Consider the following 20,293-nt stretch of genomic DNA (forward strand, 5'->3'; position numbering starts at 1 on the left):
AACAAAAGTTTGTATACAAGTGTTTACAGTATATTTTATTGTGCCATGAAATTAAAAGAAATGTACATACAATCATAGAAATCCAAGGTTTAATATTTGAGACATACAGTCTTAGTTACAAACAGAATAAATATTTGATAATATGTTTAGCAAAACCTCTAAGCACAAACCTTAATCCCGGAACAAAGTAACTTTCATGAATAAATAAAATTTCCTCCGAAGAATAAATGTGTCCTTTAAAAACAATCTGGTGTTTCATTTATTGTACAGAGAACATCATTGTTCTTCATCTGGGCTTAAGAGAAATACCAGTTTGGCAGCTGAATCAGCTTATGACAAACAGAGAATTGTCTTTTGAGTTTATTAAGCCTGTAAATCTTGGCCTTGACACGGTTTAACATTTTTAAAGCTCTAAATTTGACTACATTAAAAGCAGGGTGTCATTTGTACCAAACAAGTTGGATGTAGCACCTCTGAAACTAGACCTGCCATCTATTTTAGTGGATTTCCCACTTCATACCATACATTTGTTCAGTAAAATCAAGTATACTAGATTTTAGGCAATTTTAGTTAATCATATGTCTTGCCTGTCATGTCATATTAAATATGCACATGTGAACACAAGCTGTCTCTTCAGTTCAAGCTGAGATCCTCCTAAGAGTAGGAATATTTCTTGCTATCAAAAAATGTATGTCCCTTTCATACCTGGTGGATAAAAATAATTTAACATTCTATAAATATATCTTTCCTGTTTATCCCACTGTAGAGACATATGGCCACCATAATCTAGGCTTGCATATTCAACTGAAATATGCAATGCAGATTCAGAAGCTCCAGAAAGAGCACAACGCTCTCACCTTTGAAAAGATTTTAAAGACCTGAGACAAATGTCAATCCCATCATACTATCAGTGAAGAGTCTCCACCAGTTTCTGATAGGCTATTCTCTCCTTCATTGGGTTGTGGCAAGTTGTAATGTAATTCTTTCCATTTCTCACCAGTCTTTCCTGGAGCTCATGGTCATTCAGAAGTTTTCTCGACATGTTTACAAATTCCTGTTGAACAAGAACATTGAGATTCTTGTTAAGGCTTCACATGTCCTTTTTTTTTTTTGTCTGTTATCCATGAAATATCCATACATTTATCAATATTCTAAAGGTTTATTTGATGTTTCTATACAATAACACACAATCTTTTGGGTCAGTAAGATTTCTCCTTAAAAAAAAAGAATATTTATTAGTAAGCAAGGATGCATTAAGTATTAAGTAAAAATACAATTTCAAATAAATGCTGTTCTGTTGAGCTTTTTATTTATCAAATAATCCTGGAAAAAAAGTATTTGTTCCCACAAAATAAAAGTAATAATAGGACAATAAAAAGTATTGTTTAGTAAAAATAGCAAAATAAATGTTACTTGAGCACCAAATCATATGAAAATTATTTCTCAAGTCTGATGTGTAATGACTGATGTATTACAGATTTTAATGTATTAGTTTGCTAAAGTCAAAAGGCAGCATTTGTGAGCACAAGGAAGCATTTACTAAAATCTTACCGATCCCAAATATTTGAACAGTAGCATAAAACAATTAAAAATTCATCATTTATTTTTATGGACAAAATTGCTGTCTATCTGAATAATGCAAACATAAATCCTTATATATTGAGGACAGTGAAATTACTCATCATGTCAACTGCTCATGTTGTAGCTTTGTCTTTCAACCGGACTTAAAACACCTTCAGCTTCCAGTGACCCCCTGCTGTCTACTCTTATCCACGGGTATCATGGGAGACTCACACTGATGTGACAGGCAGAGTATAAACCTCTCTCAGCTCAGCAGGAGAACAGAAGCCATGAGGAAAAGGCAAACTGCTTTTTCTGTCACATGAAAGATGGCCTCTGTCTTTGACACAATACCATGATGAAACCAGAGTGTAAATGAGTGTGTTTGACAGAAATGTGGCCTGCTGGGAAGCACCTGGGCTCTCTTGGGACAAGGTCGGGTCAAGTTATTTGTTTAACAGCCGTTTAATATGCAGGATAATATAGTCAGCAAAACAACGTCAAGTTTAGGGTGATACACACTACTGTTCAAAAGTTTGGGGACAGTAAGATTTATATTGTTTTTTTTTTTGTTTTTTTTTTAATTGTTTTATTAATTAAATGTTTTCCCATGATGCAAAGCTGAATTTTCAGCATCATTATTCCAGTCATCAGTCACATTTCTTATTATTATGAATGTTCAAGACAGTTGCGTTACATTTTTGTGTAAAAAAAAAAAAAAAAAAAAACTGAATTATTTGATCAATAGAAAGTTAAACAATACAGCATTTATTTGAAATTTATTGGAATTCTTATGTTACATTTTAGGTCACTTTTGATCAATTTAATGCATTCAGAGAACTAGACCTGACTTTGTCATGTAGTGAAGCATATAACTAATCATGAGAGATCTTTTAAACCGTCTAAGGGTCTTTGTTCCACAACAGAGTCCAGTCTTAAACCTCATTTAGCTACTTAGAAGGCAGAGGTCAAGGCTTAGCACAGCACACAGATGTGGCTCATGCTGGACACGGTTAAACAAATCTTTGGCACTAAGAATTCACAGAAGAAAAATGTGTCCTGTTCTGAAAGATCATCTGACTGATTTTCTTTTCTTACATATGACTTTCAAGTTATATGTGGCCAGATCAAATTTGTAATTTGTAATTTTTTGTGCATACTTCAGTTGTTTTTGCTAGTGTGTCCACACTGGTTATCATAATAGCATTGGCTTTAGCATTGATTCACCGTGATGTTTTTCATTTGGACAGTATCCAAATCTGAACAGCATCAGACAGCAAACAGGAAGCTGGCATATGCAATGTTTTAAAGCAGTTTTATTGCTGCAATACCTGACACAACACACAAGCACATGACCAAATAATAATAATAATAATAATACATTTTAATTTACACTACATATGAAGCCCTGTCAGGCTGCAGTCAGATTTAATTGGGTTTTTTCTGTTCAGACAACAACATCTAAATGGAGTAAATGGTTACACAGGCCAAATAAATAAAAAAATCTCACTGACCTCAAACTTTTGAACATGTGTATGTTGACATTTCTTCTACTGTAAATTTGATTTATGTGGAAAATAATCACTGGGTTACGTCACTGTGCCATTTAATGGGACAATAGCAAGCTCATTTTACTGCATACTGCATAGCAAGAACTGTAGCACACTGGCCTACAGGTCAAGAGAGGCTCGTACACGCTTTGTCATGGAACAGCTCTTCTCTATAGAGAGCATATGGTGCATCCAAATGGCCAAAATCACCCCGACTCGCAAACAAACATCAACACTTTCAGATACAATTTTCTGTGCTTCTCTAGAGATGTCGGATTTTCAGATCCGCTATTGCTTTTAATACATTTGAGATAAGCATGATAAATGGATGTTTGGAAATTGCTCAGAGGAGCAGATTGGTTTAGGGATAAAAGATTTGCCCTTTGACCTTTTAAGCTGCCTTGGGCTCCTCTCAGGCATTTAGCATGGTGGTACAATGAATGCTAAGTCTATCTGTTCTTCCTAAAGACCCAAAAATAAGTTAAAGTCAAAGCTTAGTCACCAGCAGGTAGAGATGGTCAAGATTACCTTTTACAGCAGCTTTTTAATGCCAAAAAAAAAGTTTAAAGCATCGCTGTTTTGTAAAAGTCTAAATTATATGCGTAAGTAATTTTATTTATCTATTCAAAACATTTACTCACCCTCTATCATTCCAAACCTGTATGATTTCCTTACTTTAAGTGTTCTGCACTCTTTTGATATATTTTTATGACGGACCGATTTTTTCTCTCTCTCTCTTGATCATCTTATTATAAATCAGTTACAGCTGAAACCTCATTCACATTTGTAAATGTAGTGCATGAAAATAACTTCAGGTTTAACATCAATGATGGCAAACATTATAGAGCACAACAGTGGGCTTGCGGAAGTAAAGACATCTTCTCTATATGGAAATAGATTTTTAACTATACCTGATAAACCTTTAAAGGCCGACCAGTTCTGAGCACTGAGGTTGCTTTTGGTGAATCCATCTGTTTCCATTAATTCAACTAATTTGTATAACAGGATCTGTAGTGAAAAACTACATTACCCATGATGCTGTACATAAAATTCCACCACTCAAGCAAAGAATGCCAAAAGAGATCTTTAGCTCCGCCCACTCCCATAAAGAATGATGAAACTGATGAGTCGGCCTCCCTACACTCTCAAAATATGTACAGTAAATAATATTCTATTCATTCATGAGATTGCAGTTCCTTCCCTCACTAAAGCCATTAAATACTTGCACTTGCGTCCAATTTTTATTTACAATTTATTTTTTTTATTTAAAAATCTAATGTTAATTCTCCTGGAAGCTGGTTGACTTAGTTCATGGTTGGTTTATATTTTTAGCCACAATTTTCTAAAATTTCTATATATAAATGGAAGTGGGTGGGCACCTATGAACTCTATTGGTTATTGTGTATCTCGTTGTAACCAAACACAACACAGCACATTTGAAAATGAACATCATAAAATGACACTAATTTGATTTGAGATGTTTAGCAGAGGGAAAGATTTCAATGTGGTTCTTCAATGTTTGTCTGGGTGAGTGTGTTGTTGTTTTTTTTTTTTTTTTTTATCCAAGTCTTCAGGAGACCTGGAATGTGTCTTATAAATCACTTTTATACATTTACATATTATCACAGTTTATTTACATTCTATGAAAAAGAGCAGCGTGAACATTCTGATAAACATCTCCTTTCATAATCTTTGGCAGAATGTATCTGTAACAACGAGAGGTTGAGTAGATGGTGTCAGAATGTTCACTGTATCATGAACTATCCCTAAACAAAATCTTTAAATACACCATGCACTTGTTTAACCACCTTTTTCATATAGAGACTTGTTTGATTTCACCGAATTAAAATGAAGCTCTTGCTGATAATCCAAACCTTTGTAAATCTTACCTGAGGGCTTGAGTACAGCAGTCCTGTGACCTCATGCTCGACTATTGCAGCATTACCAGGAACGTCCCTCGCTAAAACAGGCAAACCTAAATCCATCGCCTAAAACACACCAGATTGCAATACATTAACTCTGTTTGGCCTTGTGCACAATGCATTTCTATTTATTCATTTTTCCAGGTGCTTTTATCTGAAACAACTTAAGGGCATTCAAGGTATTTATCAGTATATGCGTTTCCTGAGATTGAACCCATAACTGTGACATTGTGCATGCTATTTTAGCAACAAAAATGTTCAAGCATTATGGGATAGCTGATTGCACTTAGAAAGCTTTTCCTTTTCAGTTTTAAATTCTTTTAAAATCACAACAACCTTTTTAACATCTGTCAGATTGGCCATTTCGATCTAGGCTTGTTCATATATGCAGGATCATGAAAAGCTGTGGAACTATTGGGGAAAATATGATAACAGCCACTTAGCATATTAATGCCACTATGTCTTAAACTAATCTGGCCAGTGTGAACACAGATTAACTAGATCCCCTCGATGATATTGTGGTCATAATATCCAATCTAATAACAGGCAAAACAAACACAGATTTAAAGCTCATTAAAGCGATTTCTGAACTACTGGGAAGAAGAAATTAAATTCCAAAAAATGACTGATTCTGACAGGTTTCTCTTGGACAAACCAAATTCTAAGACATTATTAACATTACATTATTAATTTATTTCACTCGAATTGTTATAAATTGTCTCATAAAACTAATTGTATTAAATTATTGCTCTCTTAACAAACCTCTAAGATGGCAGCAGACATTCCCTCTGAGAGAGACGAGTTGACCAGGGCAAATGATTTCTGCATGGCAGCATGCAGCTCCTCCTGACTCAAATCAGCCGCTAGATAGACTCCAACAGACCTACACACACACACACACACAACCTCATACATAAATTAGAATATATCCAGGAACAGTTTAGAATGAGGGGAATTTTAAAAATACTGCAAAGATTACTGACATAAATATTTTAAACAGCACATGAATGTTCCTGCACATATGTGTGGGTCTTAAGTGGCAGTAATCAGGAACGGAGACTTTAAAGATCAAGTACCAGAGACTGAAGAAGGGAGATGAAAGTAAAGCAGAGCAGATCAAGGAAGGAAGATGGAGATGTCAGATGATATTTACCTCTTGACACTCTCCTCAACCTCCGTGGTAAACACTGGATCTATCTAAAATGAGACATGAGATTTTTAATGAAAAACATGATTTGCCTTTAAGACCCCAAATGCAAGACTCCTTTATTTGGCAAGTTACAGAAATCCAAACATTTTTTTTAAATTCAGCTTTAAAAAAAAGAACAACAAAACACAAATCAAAAAGGCCGCCAAGCAATATTAAATGTTTATGCTTCAGAAATATTTTTGAGTAGAAATAGACAATCCAACATTTTTTTATGCATTATTATTATTGCTAATAATAATAATGTCTTATTATTACCATTCATAGTATGTGTTTAAAATCAGGAGTCATACAGACAAACAAATGTCTGTCTATAATTTTGAACACCTTGTAAATTTTTGTTCATTTATCAAAATACTAAATGCATTAAGTAACAACAGACACACAGTCCAAAACTGCAACGCTGCAAATAAATATAAATTCACATTTTAATACACAAGACTCACGGGCCATGTGCTGTAAAAGAGACATGAAAAGTATCTTGAGGTCAGGTTGTGATGAGAAATTAGATGAATATACTTTCGGTATTACGCAGAAGTTCCTATGGCTTATCTTTGCTCATAAGCAATAAAGAGCACAAATCCCATGTTGCTGTTTTTTTTCTTCTCCCTTTTGCTCTTTTTCCCCTGCCTGTAAAATACTGTCAATAATACCAAATCATGGCCTGTGGACAAGACAACATTTCATACTGATCATAATTTCCTACATGGCCAGTTGTCCTGAGGGAAAAACGCATTTGAAAATCCCATAGATTTCCAGAGATTAGGGTCAGGGTAGGGTTGTTGCTCAGTCTGATTCATTACGATGAGGGCTTTGCGTGTATTAGCTGGCCGGGGCGGCTGCAGCATCCACAGCACATGCAATCTGGGTCAAAGATGATATGAATGTGTGAGCATAGCACAGCCTTTCTACAAATCCTGTTTGTTTTGATTCCACTATCTGCCTATTCTTTTTTTCTCTCTCTTTCTCTAAGTGAAATGTGATATTTGATGCACATTTGAATCTAATAGTGATAGTAAAATGTAAGAGTACTGCTTAAATTAAAGCTGCTGGCTAAGAACATATCGTGTGATCGGTCCATCCCACAGGACAAGCTGTTCAATCGCAACCCAAAAGATTCGGCAAACCTTTGTCCTATAATCAATTTGAACAAAATACAAATATAAAATAGAGGAAACTCAAAAATAGCATTCAAATGAATAATGCTTGGGAATTACCAATTAAAAATGCCAGGAATGGTTCAAATGCATAAAGGATTGAAGGAGGGAAGCTGGTTCATGTTTTGGCGCTCCTATTGCACAAAAGTTTGGGCTGTTTGGAGAATTTCAGAAAATAATTATGTGTGTTGTGTTTCCACTCAGTGGACGGAGGGAAAAACTGATGAAAAGAAAAAGTGGCAGTATGAGACATGATGTCATTGGAGACAAAAACAAATGCTAACGACTGACTAATAGCTTTTATAGATATGCATACAGTACCTTTTAAATGGTAATAATATAATGTTAATATTGGTTATCAAACACTCAAATATGAAAATAACAAGTATTGGCAGTTTGTTGTATTAAAAAGTTAGCATGTGTCCTTTAATCAACATTAACAAGAAGTTAACATCTTGAACTCTCACACATGAGAATCACAATGAGACGTTTGATCACCAAAATAAACCCACTAAAAGTATTAGTTGTCATTAATCAGAAGCACCTATAAACATAATTAAAGGGGCATGTTTCAACGTATTTTGGGAATGCAGCTTTAAATATTATTTTGAAATCAAACCAAAAGGAGGCAAAAAAGAAACACAAGGCTTCTGGGATTCATTTGATGTCATCAAGATGAGCCCGCCCCTCCCCAAAGAAACAATGAGTCTTACCACTCTCCAGATATTCTTATCAAACGAAAACACACCACAGCTTACAAGAACATGTAAGCAACTGCCAGTGTCATCGGTTTGCCTGGAGCCAACCACACTCAAACAAGAAAGCCTTTGAACATCACTGGAGACGCAACCAGACAAGAAAAAGGAAAATGTGTCTCCACCTGATGTGTGAATCTCAAAGAAACATCACAGAACAAAAGTCAGTTTGTGGCAGAAGGAAGCATCGTGTCAGTGTGGTGAAATCGCTGGGGCTTGAGGAGAGGTGGCTGTGGAAATGGGACACATTGAAAAACTCAAGGTACCGAAGTTCAGGAGGAAATGAAGGAACAGTGAAGCCACCGAGTTAGTCAACAGGATCTGTTGTCAGGTGCTGGGTCAGACTGGGTGGGAAATGCATAAAGAAAGGAAGAAAGCTAATGGTGTGGGGAATTGGTTTATATTTTGGTGCTCATATTATGAAAAAAAAAAAAAAAAGTGGCTGTTTGGAGATTTTCAGACAATAATTTGACATGTTGTATATTTCCACTGAGTTGAAAAGGGTAATATTTTGAGGAAATGGAATGGAAGAAAAAGTTTCTTTAAAACAAACTTGGGTATTTTTTTTATAGAGAAATAGCAGAGACTTGTATATAAATAATAACTACAACTTTAATAACTAAAAAAAAAAACACTTCAGAAAGTTTACATCTAAAGCTTTAAGAGGTGCATTTAAAATCACATACTGTCTGAGGAGGAAGAAACTTTGCAACCATTAAAAAGTACATTCTAATATGACTGTTTGTCATATAAAAGTCAGTGATTTCTACCTGGTTTATTTTCCAAGAAATCTCCAAGATTTAGCCTTGTTTCCTGTTTGCCATTAGCGCCATCATCTTTCCTGCATGGTTACTTCCCAAAATTAATTTGCTAACTTTGCTTTGTCTGACAATCGTCTAGACCCAACTATAAAAACTAGACAAAATCAGTGAAAAAATATGTGTGTTGAAATCAAAGTTGGTAACAAATCCGGTAGGCAGAGATTCAGAAATTAAAAACTTTACTGAACTTTGCATGAGACAAGATGTCAGAGAAAAAACAAACAAACAACATCCTGTACAAACAACACTGTATCTAGACCAAAGAACTTAAAAATAAACAGTTCTGCAATTTGAGCAGTTTGTGGTGCTACAATTTGATTGACAGGTGAGTCACAGGACTACCTAAGGTCAGATAAATTGTATTTAAGAGTTGAATGCACACAAAAGCCATGAATGCAAAAGCAATGAATGCAGTGTCTGTTTTGAGAGTAAGTTTGTTTAAATTAATTATATTTTCTTTTATTTATAATAAAATTATAGCTAGACTGAATGAACAAAATATGATATTATTTTACAATTATGAGAGAACCACAAAATAATTCAGTTTAAAACACCTTCATGAATTGAATAAAATCAAGCTGAAACACACCTGATGCACATATTTCATCATAACGTAGAAATCCAAAAAGTTTGGCATGAAACTCTAGATGATGCAGTCCAATTGGTCAAACTCAATCTGACAAAATGACATCATCACATGGTGCAGCTGACTGGTTCCTTTTGTATCAGCAGCCAACAAGCACACTGATCAACATTCAGATAATTGGCTAGTGCTTGCTGTAGCAGCTGCAGTGTCTTCAGAACCCTCTACCTTCCCCAGCTCCACCTGTACAGATCTACTATGGGGTGATTTTATGTATGCTATATGGGGATTAATTCATGTTATATGTGCACCAGCCATATTTCTTACATGCTCACAGCAGCATTTTGTGGTTGTATTGGCAGTAGCAAGTCTCTGTACTTGCTCCGTTGCAGCAGCAGAGTAGCAGATCTATTCCGCCAAGACCAAATACATTAACAGCGTCATGAACATTACCATGCCCTTCCATCCCAGAGTAGTCATGACAGAAGTAGAGAGCATGTCCCAATGAACCAGGAAGCAGCAACAGATCTTCTCTTTGTAATGTGAAGTACACCCAAGTGAAACGTATCATATTGCAGAGACTTGGCTCTATCCATTCATTGTTGTTTAGTTTTTTAGTTTAAAAACAAACGTGAACTTTCAATCAAATTTAAAATAGGGGTGGGGTTTAAGTGGCCAAAATGAATGGAAAAGTCCAGCATAAGTCAGAGAGAAGTGTGAAAGAATTCAGTCTTCACCAGAAAGTCCAGGCATGGCATCCAGTTAAAGGAGTCATCGGAAGCTAAATTCACTTTTACATGTCTGAACTTAAATGTATCTTGGCAGTGTGTGTACATAACTTTTGTTTTTGAAAGTAATGCACCCCCCCCCCCCATCTACCTAAATGCATTTATGTTGTCAAATCATTCATGATCCAGCTTCACTTACAGAAGAAATGAGTATTATTTTAGTTTTTTTTATGAATCTTAGCAAATCGCTTTTACAAATCGCTAATAATGTGCTAGTAAGCAAGCTCTGTGACAAATGCGGTCAAAACTTCTACTGGCTCCCAAAACCCCCTAGAGCTAAGAGGGTTAAGACTATAAAGAATCATATCAACTTGTGAAAAATGGGTATCTGATGACCCCTTTTAAAAAAGAAAGAAACATATGCACGGATGAATAGTTCACAACAAAATGTGAAAACATGGAAACAGTGAATTTTTATGTCATGCCAACTTTGCCAATATTGCCATCTTGCTTTGACAAAGTGAGTTGAACCCACCTGACCCATCATAATTACGACTTCTTAACTTTTCAATACAAACCTAGAAGAACTTAGACCCAGACTAATCAGTGTGCCAAATTTCACAACTTTTTACCATATGGTTTCCATGGGCTGCAATTGACACCCACCCAAAAAAGAATAGTTAAAAAAAAAATGATGGAAAGAAAACACCACTGGCGCTTGATCCCAAATGAAGCAGAACATATGTAGTCAAACTTTAAAAGTAAAACTTTCATTGTTGAAATAGGAAGCAATATGAGCTTGAGGTCTTGTGTTGACTCGGTCAGTTCCTGATTCTCTTCTAACCTTTTCCCCAGACACACTTAGGGACAGAAACTTTTTTTTTTTTTGCCTTGGGCTTGTTTGTTTCCTCCTCACTTTGTCAATCTTTTAAATCTCTTTATTTCTAAAAATATTTGCCCATGTCTGTGACTAGATTCTGCCCAGAGGGGGAGGGTGACCTCTCTATCGGGTTGGCAGAATGGCAGCACCTAGGCTTGGCACATAATCTGGAGTGGCAGATGGCCTGCCACAGGCTAGCCATTAGCACATAGCAGCTAACAAGCCTCCCCTAGCATCACACAGCACTGCAGGTCTATGAACAGCTCGCAGCTTATGCTAGTCCCCTGCAGCCCCAATCCTCTGCATGATTCCACTGCTCTAGCTTGAGTGAGCCTCTAAATGCCTCTGATAAGTCCAGTTTAATGCATGCTAATGTTATTATCTTTGCTACATCCAATTAGCGCTACTTTGGAATCCACAGAAACATGCTGCCCACATGCGCCAACACTGACAGTAAAGGATGTTAGGATGTGTTATGGGCTTTTAGAGAGGTTAACTAGACATGAGAGGATATACAACACATGTAGAACAGTCTCATGGCTTTACTTGTGGTGACGGCAACAGGAATGGGTGTTAAATTGAATAATTAGACCAGGGCGCGTCAACTACTTTCTTTCGAGGAATAGATTATCTAGGGAATTTCCTACATTGTACACGTTTCAGCGGGACACAAAACTAAAAAATAATTATATTTATTATGTGTTTAGACACTATTGTAAGAGAACTGCACTAAGCTGCATGATGACATCATTTAATTGATTATGAACTGAAAAGTTTTACTAAGTTGACTTGACTATTTACGTAATAACGTGTTTAAAGCAGAGTAGCTTTACACATAACTGAACATCGCAAATATGAAAAATAAGAAAACTTTTTTACTTCATAATAAATACATTTTTAAACAACTTTTAGACTCTATAACCTATTATAGTTATCATTCATAAAGAAAATAGAAAAGAAATAGATAAAAACATCAATAAAATGGTAGTAAACACTGTAACCAACAATGCATGCAATAAGCTGGCAAGTCTGAAATCATATTTTATAAACAACTAGGACTAGGTAATAATAGAAAGAAATAAATAAAGAAAGACAGACAGACCGACCTTGGGACCAATGATGATGAGGGCCACTAGGGGGTTCTGACTGTGCCATTCTGTAAGAAACAAACAAAAAAATTCATTTAACACACATAATTATGCTAATTATGTTTTCATAATTATGTTAACATTTAAAGACTGTCACAGCTTATAATTGCACAATGACTGAGGATGAACCGTGATCTTATCGAACAGTAATACCTGCAAAAACATCTAGAAGATACAGAGGATCCTTAACTCGTCTGAGTCCACATACCAGCAAAAACACACGTACATTTTCCTCTTGTTTGGCACGCACACCTAAGACACAAGACAAAAGTTTCACATTGACAGCCTTGGAATCTTTGAAGACTTTTTGCCACATTTCAAATGCACAGATCTTACAGTTTTAAAGAGTGAAATAACAAAGAAGATTTAAGGTTTGTATTTAAGATACATGAAATGACAGCTATGACATTAGCCTTCGCTGGAGACAGGAGTCCATCAAATTATCCCAAAACTGTATAAATGTCATTTCCACCACTGAATGCTTGTCAACAGTGTCAAAACTGCCAATAGTTGAAGAAACACCAAATTACAGGGAGAAACTGCTTATCCTGAATCAGATGTTTAAGCATTTCGGAGCAATAAAATGTAATGTGACATAAATCAATGCATACATGCTGTACCCCACATCCAATGAGGCTAATCCATCAAACAAGGTCATAAAGATGCAATGAATGCAAAACTGATTGCTGGCACAAAGTAGCATGCGTGACATGTACTTTACCAATATGGCATATAAAAAAGTAAGTATTTCATAGCATGCACTGTATATACGTTATTACCAACAGTATACACAAGTAACAACCACTTTTATAAATCACCATGAATATTCTGTGGTTTAATGCAAAACATCTGGATTACAGAATGACCATCTGAGACAGAAATCACTGAGGATAATAAGGAAAAATAATACTGTACATTTAGCATATTAACTTATAGAAAAATAAGATTTTTCTACCATTGGACATGACAATACTATCCCAAGTACAACTCACAAGAATCATTCATGAATTCACGAGGCCTATAGATTAAGTTCAAAAGTATGATTTGATTAATTAGTCAATTAATGTTTCATGCAATATTTACTATTTTTAAACAGCCCTGAAATAACCCACAGGCACAAAGATGTTCATGATGATGTCACCAAGTCCATGTGACACAGTCCTCTCTCTTTAGTCAGTAGCCGGTATCCGTGGGACTGTTCAGTCCAAATCTGTACTTTACCCCAGATCATCCCTCGTTTAAATCCCACCTATTCCAGATTATCCACAAAATATAAGTGCTAGTGTATGCACGCTTACACATGCATGTCAACTGCGTGTCAAATGTGAGTCAGTGCAGGCTTAAACAGAGTTGACCAAAATATGATTAAATCTTACCATGAACCGTCTACCTCACTGGACAAACACTAACAATGCAAAAATATTTCAACTGGCAAAACCAAATAGTAATTTTGCACCACTTGTGTCACAAAATGAAAATTCAATAATAATGACAAATTTCACTCATGTCAGACACTGTCAATTCACTGAAGTTAGAGTTAAAAGGTCACTGGTGGAGTTTTCAAACATATATCTTTTAAAATAGAGTTTATAATCTATTAAATTTTCTTTTCTTTTTTTGTATATAGAGTCCTGGATGATGCGACGGCAGCCATAGTGCGCAAGAACGCCCACCACACACCACACATCAGCTTACTGGTGGAGAGGAGACAGAGTGATGAAGCCAATCAGCAGATATGGGGATTGTTAGGAGGCCATGATGGTCGGAGGCCAATGGGCGAATTGAGCCAGGATGCCGAGGTCACACCTCTACACTTTTCGAAAGACATCCTGGGATTTTTAATGACCACAGAGAGTCAGGACCTCGGTTTAACGTCTCATCCGAAGGACGGATATTATACTATAAATCCATGTGGAAAAAAATAAATAAAATACTTCTCACTGTTCTCAGGTCAAATATTTAGATGCGATTAAAATGCGATTAATTTCGATTAATTAATTACAAAGCCTCTAGTTAATTAGATTAATTTTTTTAATCGAGTCCCGGACCTATTGATAAAGCTTCAGTACATAACCGCACTTGCGTCTGTCTTACGAATTTACTGAAAATGCTCTAAAGAACGTTGAAGGCGAACATAAATGAGATGTACAGCTCTCTGCTTGCAGCGCGTCAGTCACGCTCATCAGGAAAGTGAGTGAAAAAACACACACAAATACACAATTTCATCAAATATCTTCCATAATACTCTGTTTGACTGATAAATAAGTGTATTATACAAAAATGATAAATCATATTTAAATTTAACTGAAGTTATTTCTGAAAATATTTATTATATAATCCAATACTTGGTAGAAATGGATATGTTGTTAATATAAATATATTCCAGTTAATATTTAATATGTTTTGGTTTTAGTACAGTGACAATGTAAATGCCATTTTAAAAATCTGTTGTTATAAGATCAGTTTTTTTTCATACACGATATTAATGTGGTTTGTCTACATGAAATACATATATTAAGTATAGCTGTTTTTATGCATTATCTCCTGGCATTAAACTGTTTGATAACCCCTGGTTTATAGTATTACCTATCTTTTGGAAACTGTATCTTTATAGTGTTCCTGTGTCTCAGTGGTGTGGGTTATATTCCCAGGGAACACACATACTGGTAAAAAAAATACAATAATTTATAGCTTGAATAAACTGTAAGTTGCTTTGGATAAAAGTGTCTGCTTAATGTAAATGTTATAGTCACAGTGCTTTATTTTGTGCGTTTTAGCAGGTAAAACCAGAGAGCAGTGCTATACGCCTGAGGACAAGAGTGATAAACGAAATGATCTGTGAACTCTGCTCATAAGAACTACTTGTTTGGCTTTAACCATCCACCAACAAGCTGCTTAAAGTTGAGCATTGTTGCTTTTATCAGAAACTGCCCCCTGATCTGGAATCGGTTTTGCTTTTGGTTTCATCAATGATGTTAAGATTCAGAAAGGCTAAGGCTGGTCATAAGTCAGTATGAGGACAGCTTTAACTTCGAGAGGGAAGGACACAGAGGTATGTGACGTGAGGTAAAGCTCCAGGATTAGACGACTGATTTAGGGGTACTTGCTTACAATGGTTTAACTCTCAGACAAGGGCTTTGAGTGAATTTTCATTTGGAAAGTGAAAGTCAGGGATGGTTTCACCTCATCTACCCCACAGATGGATAAGCCAAGAGTCTCACAATAGCCATACTGTATATAAAGTTATCTTTAAAAAAAGGGTAATCAAAATTCACATCCATAGCTTCTCTTATTTATTTTTTTATTTGAAAAGTTAACATATTATATAATTCACCTTTTCCTTGTTCCTTGTTACATATCAGTGAACATGCTTTTTGCTATAATACTTTTTGGGCAAGCACCAAAAAAAAAATAATAATAAAAAAAGAGTAAATATTTCATTATTTGTTTTTCATATTGATTTAAATATATGATATGACCTCGTATCACATTGACAAAAAAATACTAGAGCCGACTGATATATAGTTTTGGTTAATATCGGTATGATATATCGGTATCGGTGAATATGGCGCTGATATGCTGCCGATATGATTTTTTATTTTTTTAGAACATATAATGCAAATAAAATACTTGAAATGGTGTCATTTGTACAGCAGTGCGCGCTCCATTGTTTGCTACTGGCGATCTGGTTGAAATGCTAAAGCTTAATTCTAAGGAAAACCACTGAAACTTTGAATGGTCATATCTCTGTAATGGCGCGGCAAAACTGCACCAAATTCGGGGGATCCCTTCAGCTCGAGGAATCCACTCGAACACATATCAAGTGTACATATAGAGGCCCTCTTTCGAATTAGACCACCCCGACATCACTAGCCCCTGGGATTCAGGAGTTATAGGTGGTTACATTTGCGGATCGGTGCTGAATGATATAGAAATCCGAGGGGCTATCAACTCGCAGAGGGTGGCATTTCAGAGGGCTCCTCGAGCTGAAGGGATCCCCCGAATTTGGTGGAGATCCACAGGTGCGTTCATGAGATTGTGATACCAGTCAACACTTTCACTTCAGTAAGGGGGCTCTTGTTCAGGCAGCAGCATTCAAGCATTGTCTGCAAGTGCTCTGCAAAGTGGACTCGACATGAAATTCCGCCATGATTCTAGTTCCAAGGGAATGTGGGCATTACATTCGAATGGAATTAAAGTGCACGAGATGAGAATTTATAATGTATTTATTTACAGTGGTAGGGGAGAGCGGGGCACAAAGTAACAAAAGTTGGTACATGACTTTCATTTTAGATAGGATGCAATTATCTTATTTAAAACAGACATCCATTTTTGGAGAGCTGTTGTCTGCAATGCAGCACTATATACCACTATAGAACGGTTTCATTACACATTTTATTCATAATGACCTGGAAAAGGAGATGGTGAGAAAAAAAACCTCACAATGTCTGAATATGTTTTAGCTCATAGCTTTGGGTTTAATCTCACTCTATGAGGATTTCCTTAAGACAAAAAACAGACAAAGTAGTTTCCACATAGTGCTGGTGGGTATATCTTGACCAGCGGACCTCTACTAAAGATTAGGGTCAGTTAATATGCATCACGGGCAAAGCATTTTCAAACATCCAAATCCAAAACTAAATGGATCAAAAGGTCATCAAAACAAATGAAAAAGGATACACAAACAAGCCAAAATAACTACAGGAGAATTTTGCAACATCATAAATGAAGTTTATCTGAAGTCAATCCATTGTTATTCTCAGGTTAGTTGATTACATACTATAATCTCATGTTATCTGAGAGTTCAGATGTATGTACTGTAAGTAACTGCTGAGTGCATGACACAACTCACTACTACTGTATTTCTGATCAGATATATGAGGGGCAGATGAGTGAGAAGGGAAAACTGGAAACCTTTTTTGTTTTCTGCTTTGAAGTATATTCATTTATCTGCAAGAGGCACCATCATGTTTTATTATGGATCAGAAAGAGCATGCATGTCAGCCTGAACCAGAGCACTGTCACCGCACCAGTATTTGAATGGGAACAGATGATCAAACAGATACAGCTCAAGATAAAGTGTGACGTCTGATTTCAAAGGCTCTGCACCACTGGGGTGCAGTCTAAATGTTTACCTAAAGAAAGAAACGGCATGACTAATAACCACGCTAAAAGTAGTTCAGCCTTCACTGCCAGAGTCTGCAAATACTGCACTCCACCATGTGGCTGAGGGAAATAAGGCTTTAGCCTACTATATCCTAGAAACTCTGAACACGCAGGAAAATTAAATATTTATGGGGGATTACATTTGTATGGAAGTCGTTTTAACTTGTAATCAGACACTTAAAAAAAAAAAAAAAAAAAGGCTTACTATTCCTTACAGACTTACTTATAAAATGTATACATTAAGGTAGCATTTATGTCCATGGATCTTTAATTCTACTACTTTTAATACAACAATAGATGTTCACATTTCAAGGTTTTAAATCTTTTTGCGTTCACTAATTCATTTTAAATAGCCTTATGTTTTCATAGATTTTTTTTAAGATATGTAATTTGTCCATTAATTAATATTTGGTGGTAGAAAAAGCATATAAGCGAAATTATGAAAAAAAAAAAAAAAAAAAAAAAAAATTATATATATATATATATATATATATATATATATATATATATATATATATATATATATATATATATATATATATATATATATATACACACACTAGATGGATGGATTGATGGATAGGGATATTCAGCTAAATCATGTATATGGATAGCAAAATGCTGTTTTCAATAGTTGCAGTTTACAATGTCCAAAGTGCTCATCTACAATTTCTAACACAACATGGGATAACTTTAATTTGATTATATCGGTCCAATTTATTCACTATTCACACGATTTGTATCGTTGAAACAGGTCCGCTTTCTAAAACATTTGCAGGCTCCTTGCATGCTGTGAATTTGCTAACTCTTTCCCACAGTAACTTTAACTTTGAAGTAAGTCCACGGATGCCTTTGGTCGTGTGCTCTAATCTGGTGTTAGAGGATTTGTGCACGAGAGTGGTTTACGGCGGATTACAGCCATCTTCAAACAAGACGGCAGGGGGAATATGTTCTCCACTTCCCTGTAAACAGCCGCCATCCACATCACTCCTGTCCGATGTTTTTAGACTCGTGATGGATAGACGGACTGATATATGAAAGCTCTCTTATCTATTCTTTTATCATACTTCTGACAATTTTCTGTATTCTCTCTGTAGGATCAGTTAAGAATGCCTTGACTATTACTCTGATGCACCTGAGAAGGAAATATAATTACTGCAGGATGAATTACACCTCAAAGGTTGAAAAAAATAAAGACAATCTAGTGGGTTTGCCCATATGTGTGAGTGCAGTGGAAGACAAGCGTCTTTTCTAACATTTTAGATCTAAGCGTTCACATGAAAGAAAAAGAGGAGGATATAAACAAACAGGCCCGTCACTGAAGGTGGGGGAAAAACTGAGGCAAATCAAGGCAAGAGCAGTATGTCTCTCCAGCGGGAGGAGAAGATTCATCTTCACGTGCCACAGAAACTGATATGGACAAACTGTAAGCTGTGCGCACAATGTTTTCCCTATTACCTGTCTTCCTCATCCCCTTACCTTGGTTTACGTAGTTTCTTTCTTAAGCCTGCCTTTGATCATAAAGAGCAACTTTAACATGAATGTGGTTGTCAATGTTTTAATGGGTGACTTCCTGTAAAAATAAGAGCCATAGTTAAAAACTGACTTTTAATTAAGTTGTAAAATACATTTTAAACCTCATATTAAAAATTATTTTAAAATGGGTCCACACCACAGTAAGAAACTGTTTTTTTTTTATTTATTTAAAATGTTACATTTTATAGCGTTTTACATTTTTAATTGTTTATATTCTGTTCATCAGTGCATTGGTGAACCCTGTCTAACAGTCTAGTTGCGAAGCTATACTTTTTTCTTTTTTTGTAAATACATAAACATTTCACCACTTTTTCCTCTGACATGAAGACAACACAGACTGTAAACAAGCTTTAGAAAATTGATAATTTTGGATGAAGCTGCTTTGAAACAACGTGCTCTGTACTATATAAATAAAACTGACTTGACATAAAACCTCTGGCATCACAATCTGGGATTCATTCCTCAAAAGCAATGGCTTCATAGCCTAGGGCTAAAAGCAGCGCTAACTACATTTTATAATATTCATGTGAAATTTTGCCTAAACTGGAGTTCATAAAAATAAAACACACTACCTCTAGTCGAAGACACTGTGAGAGATCCTAAACAGGGTCAATCCTAGTCTCCTACTGTATGTTGCCTAGATTTATATGGCACATGAGAAACCCTTGAGTAGTATAGAGTACTATAAAGTGTGTTCTAATCACTCAAAGATTACTGGATAACTGGTTAGAGCTAGAACTGGAAAACACCAGCTGCACTGAACATTACTTTCAGCTTTCCAAATGATTTTATTAAATACATCCACAAAGTCTAACTTCTCAACATCAAGTGAATTAATAAAGGGGTCTTGGTTTATGTTTTTCAGTTGAATTTATATAAAATTGCACCTTTTATCCTGGGTTAGGATTAGGTTAGGGAAATAAGCCCTGAACTTTATGTTTTGCATAGTGTGTGTTAACAGACCACTGAACTGGGAAACATAGAACCACTTTGATGTGTTCATTTTGTGCCATATACTTTATATCAGGGGACCAAAGGACCGTGGGAACATAGGTATCCTTCCTTCTAAACTCGTTTGAAAATGTAATCAGAAGCATTTTTCAAAGCAGTATAGCAGTATAACTTTTGACCAATTGAGCATGTTAAAACCTAGTTTTAATACACACTGCAGCTTATTCTGGCCAAGAACAGTCCACATAAAAAGGAGGAGACAGTTTTATGAAAATGTAAATTGAATAACCAAAGTTCACTGTTTTTACATGTTGTTTATGGAGGAGGAA

The 20,293-nt window shown here is 35.7% G+C and overlaps 1 protein-coding gene across 3 annotated transcripts in view; it reads right to left on the bottom strand.

Moving 5' to 3' along the window:
* Positions 1–17: 17 nt before the first annotated feature.
* Positions 18–20,293, bottom strand: part of glt1d1 (glycosyltransferase 1 domain containing 1) — a 36,011-nt gene continuing 15,735 nt past the window's right edge. For 2 of the 3 annotated variants that reach the window (XM_026269878.1, XM_026269877.1), the window contains exons 7-12: positions 12,465–12,563; positions 12,270–12,319; positions 6,186–6,229; positions 5,795–5,915; positions 5,000–5,098; positions 18–1,054 (exon numbers count right to left, since the gene is read on the bottom strand). In XM_026269878.1, coding sequence (XP_026125663.1) covers positions 908–1,054; positions 5,000–5,098; positions 5,795–5,915; positions 6,186–6,229; positions 12,270–12,319; positions 12,465–12,563 — 560 coding nt within the window. In that variant the 3' untranslated portion in view covers positions 18–907. The remainder of the gene's footprint in view (positions 1,055–4,999; positions 5,099–5,794; positions 5,916–6,185; positions 6,230–12,269; positions 12,320–12,464; positions 12,564–20,293) is intronic. The other variant, XR_003292649.1, reaches the window with a different exon arrangement.

Source organism: Carassius auratus, chromosome 8, assembly GCF_003368295.1.
Source record: "Carassius auratus strain Wakin chromosome 8, ASM336829v1, whole genome shotgun sequence".
NCBI lineage: Eukaryota > Metazoa > Chordata > Actinopteri > Cypriniformes > Cyprinidae > Carassius > Carassius auratus.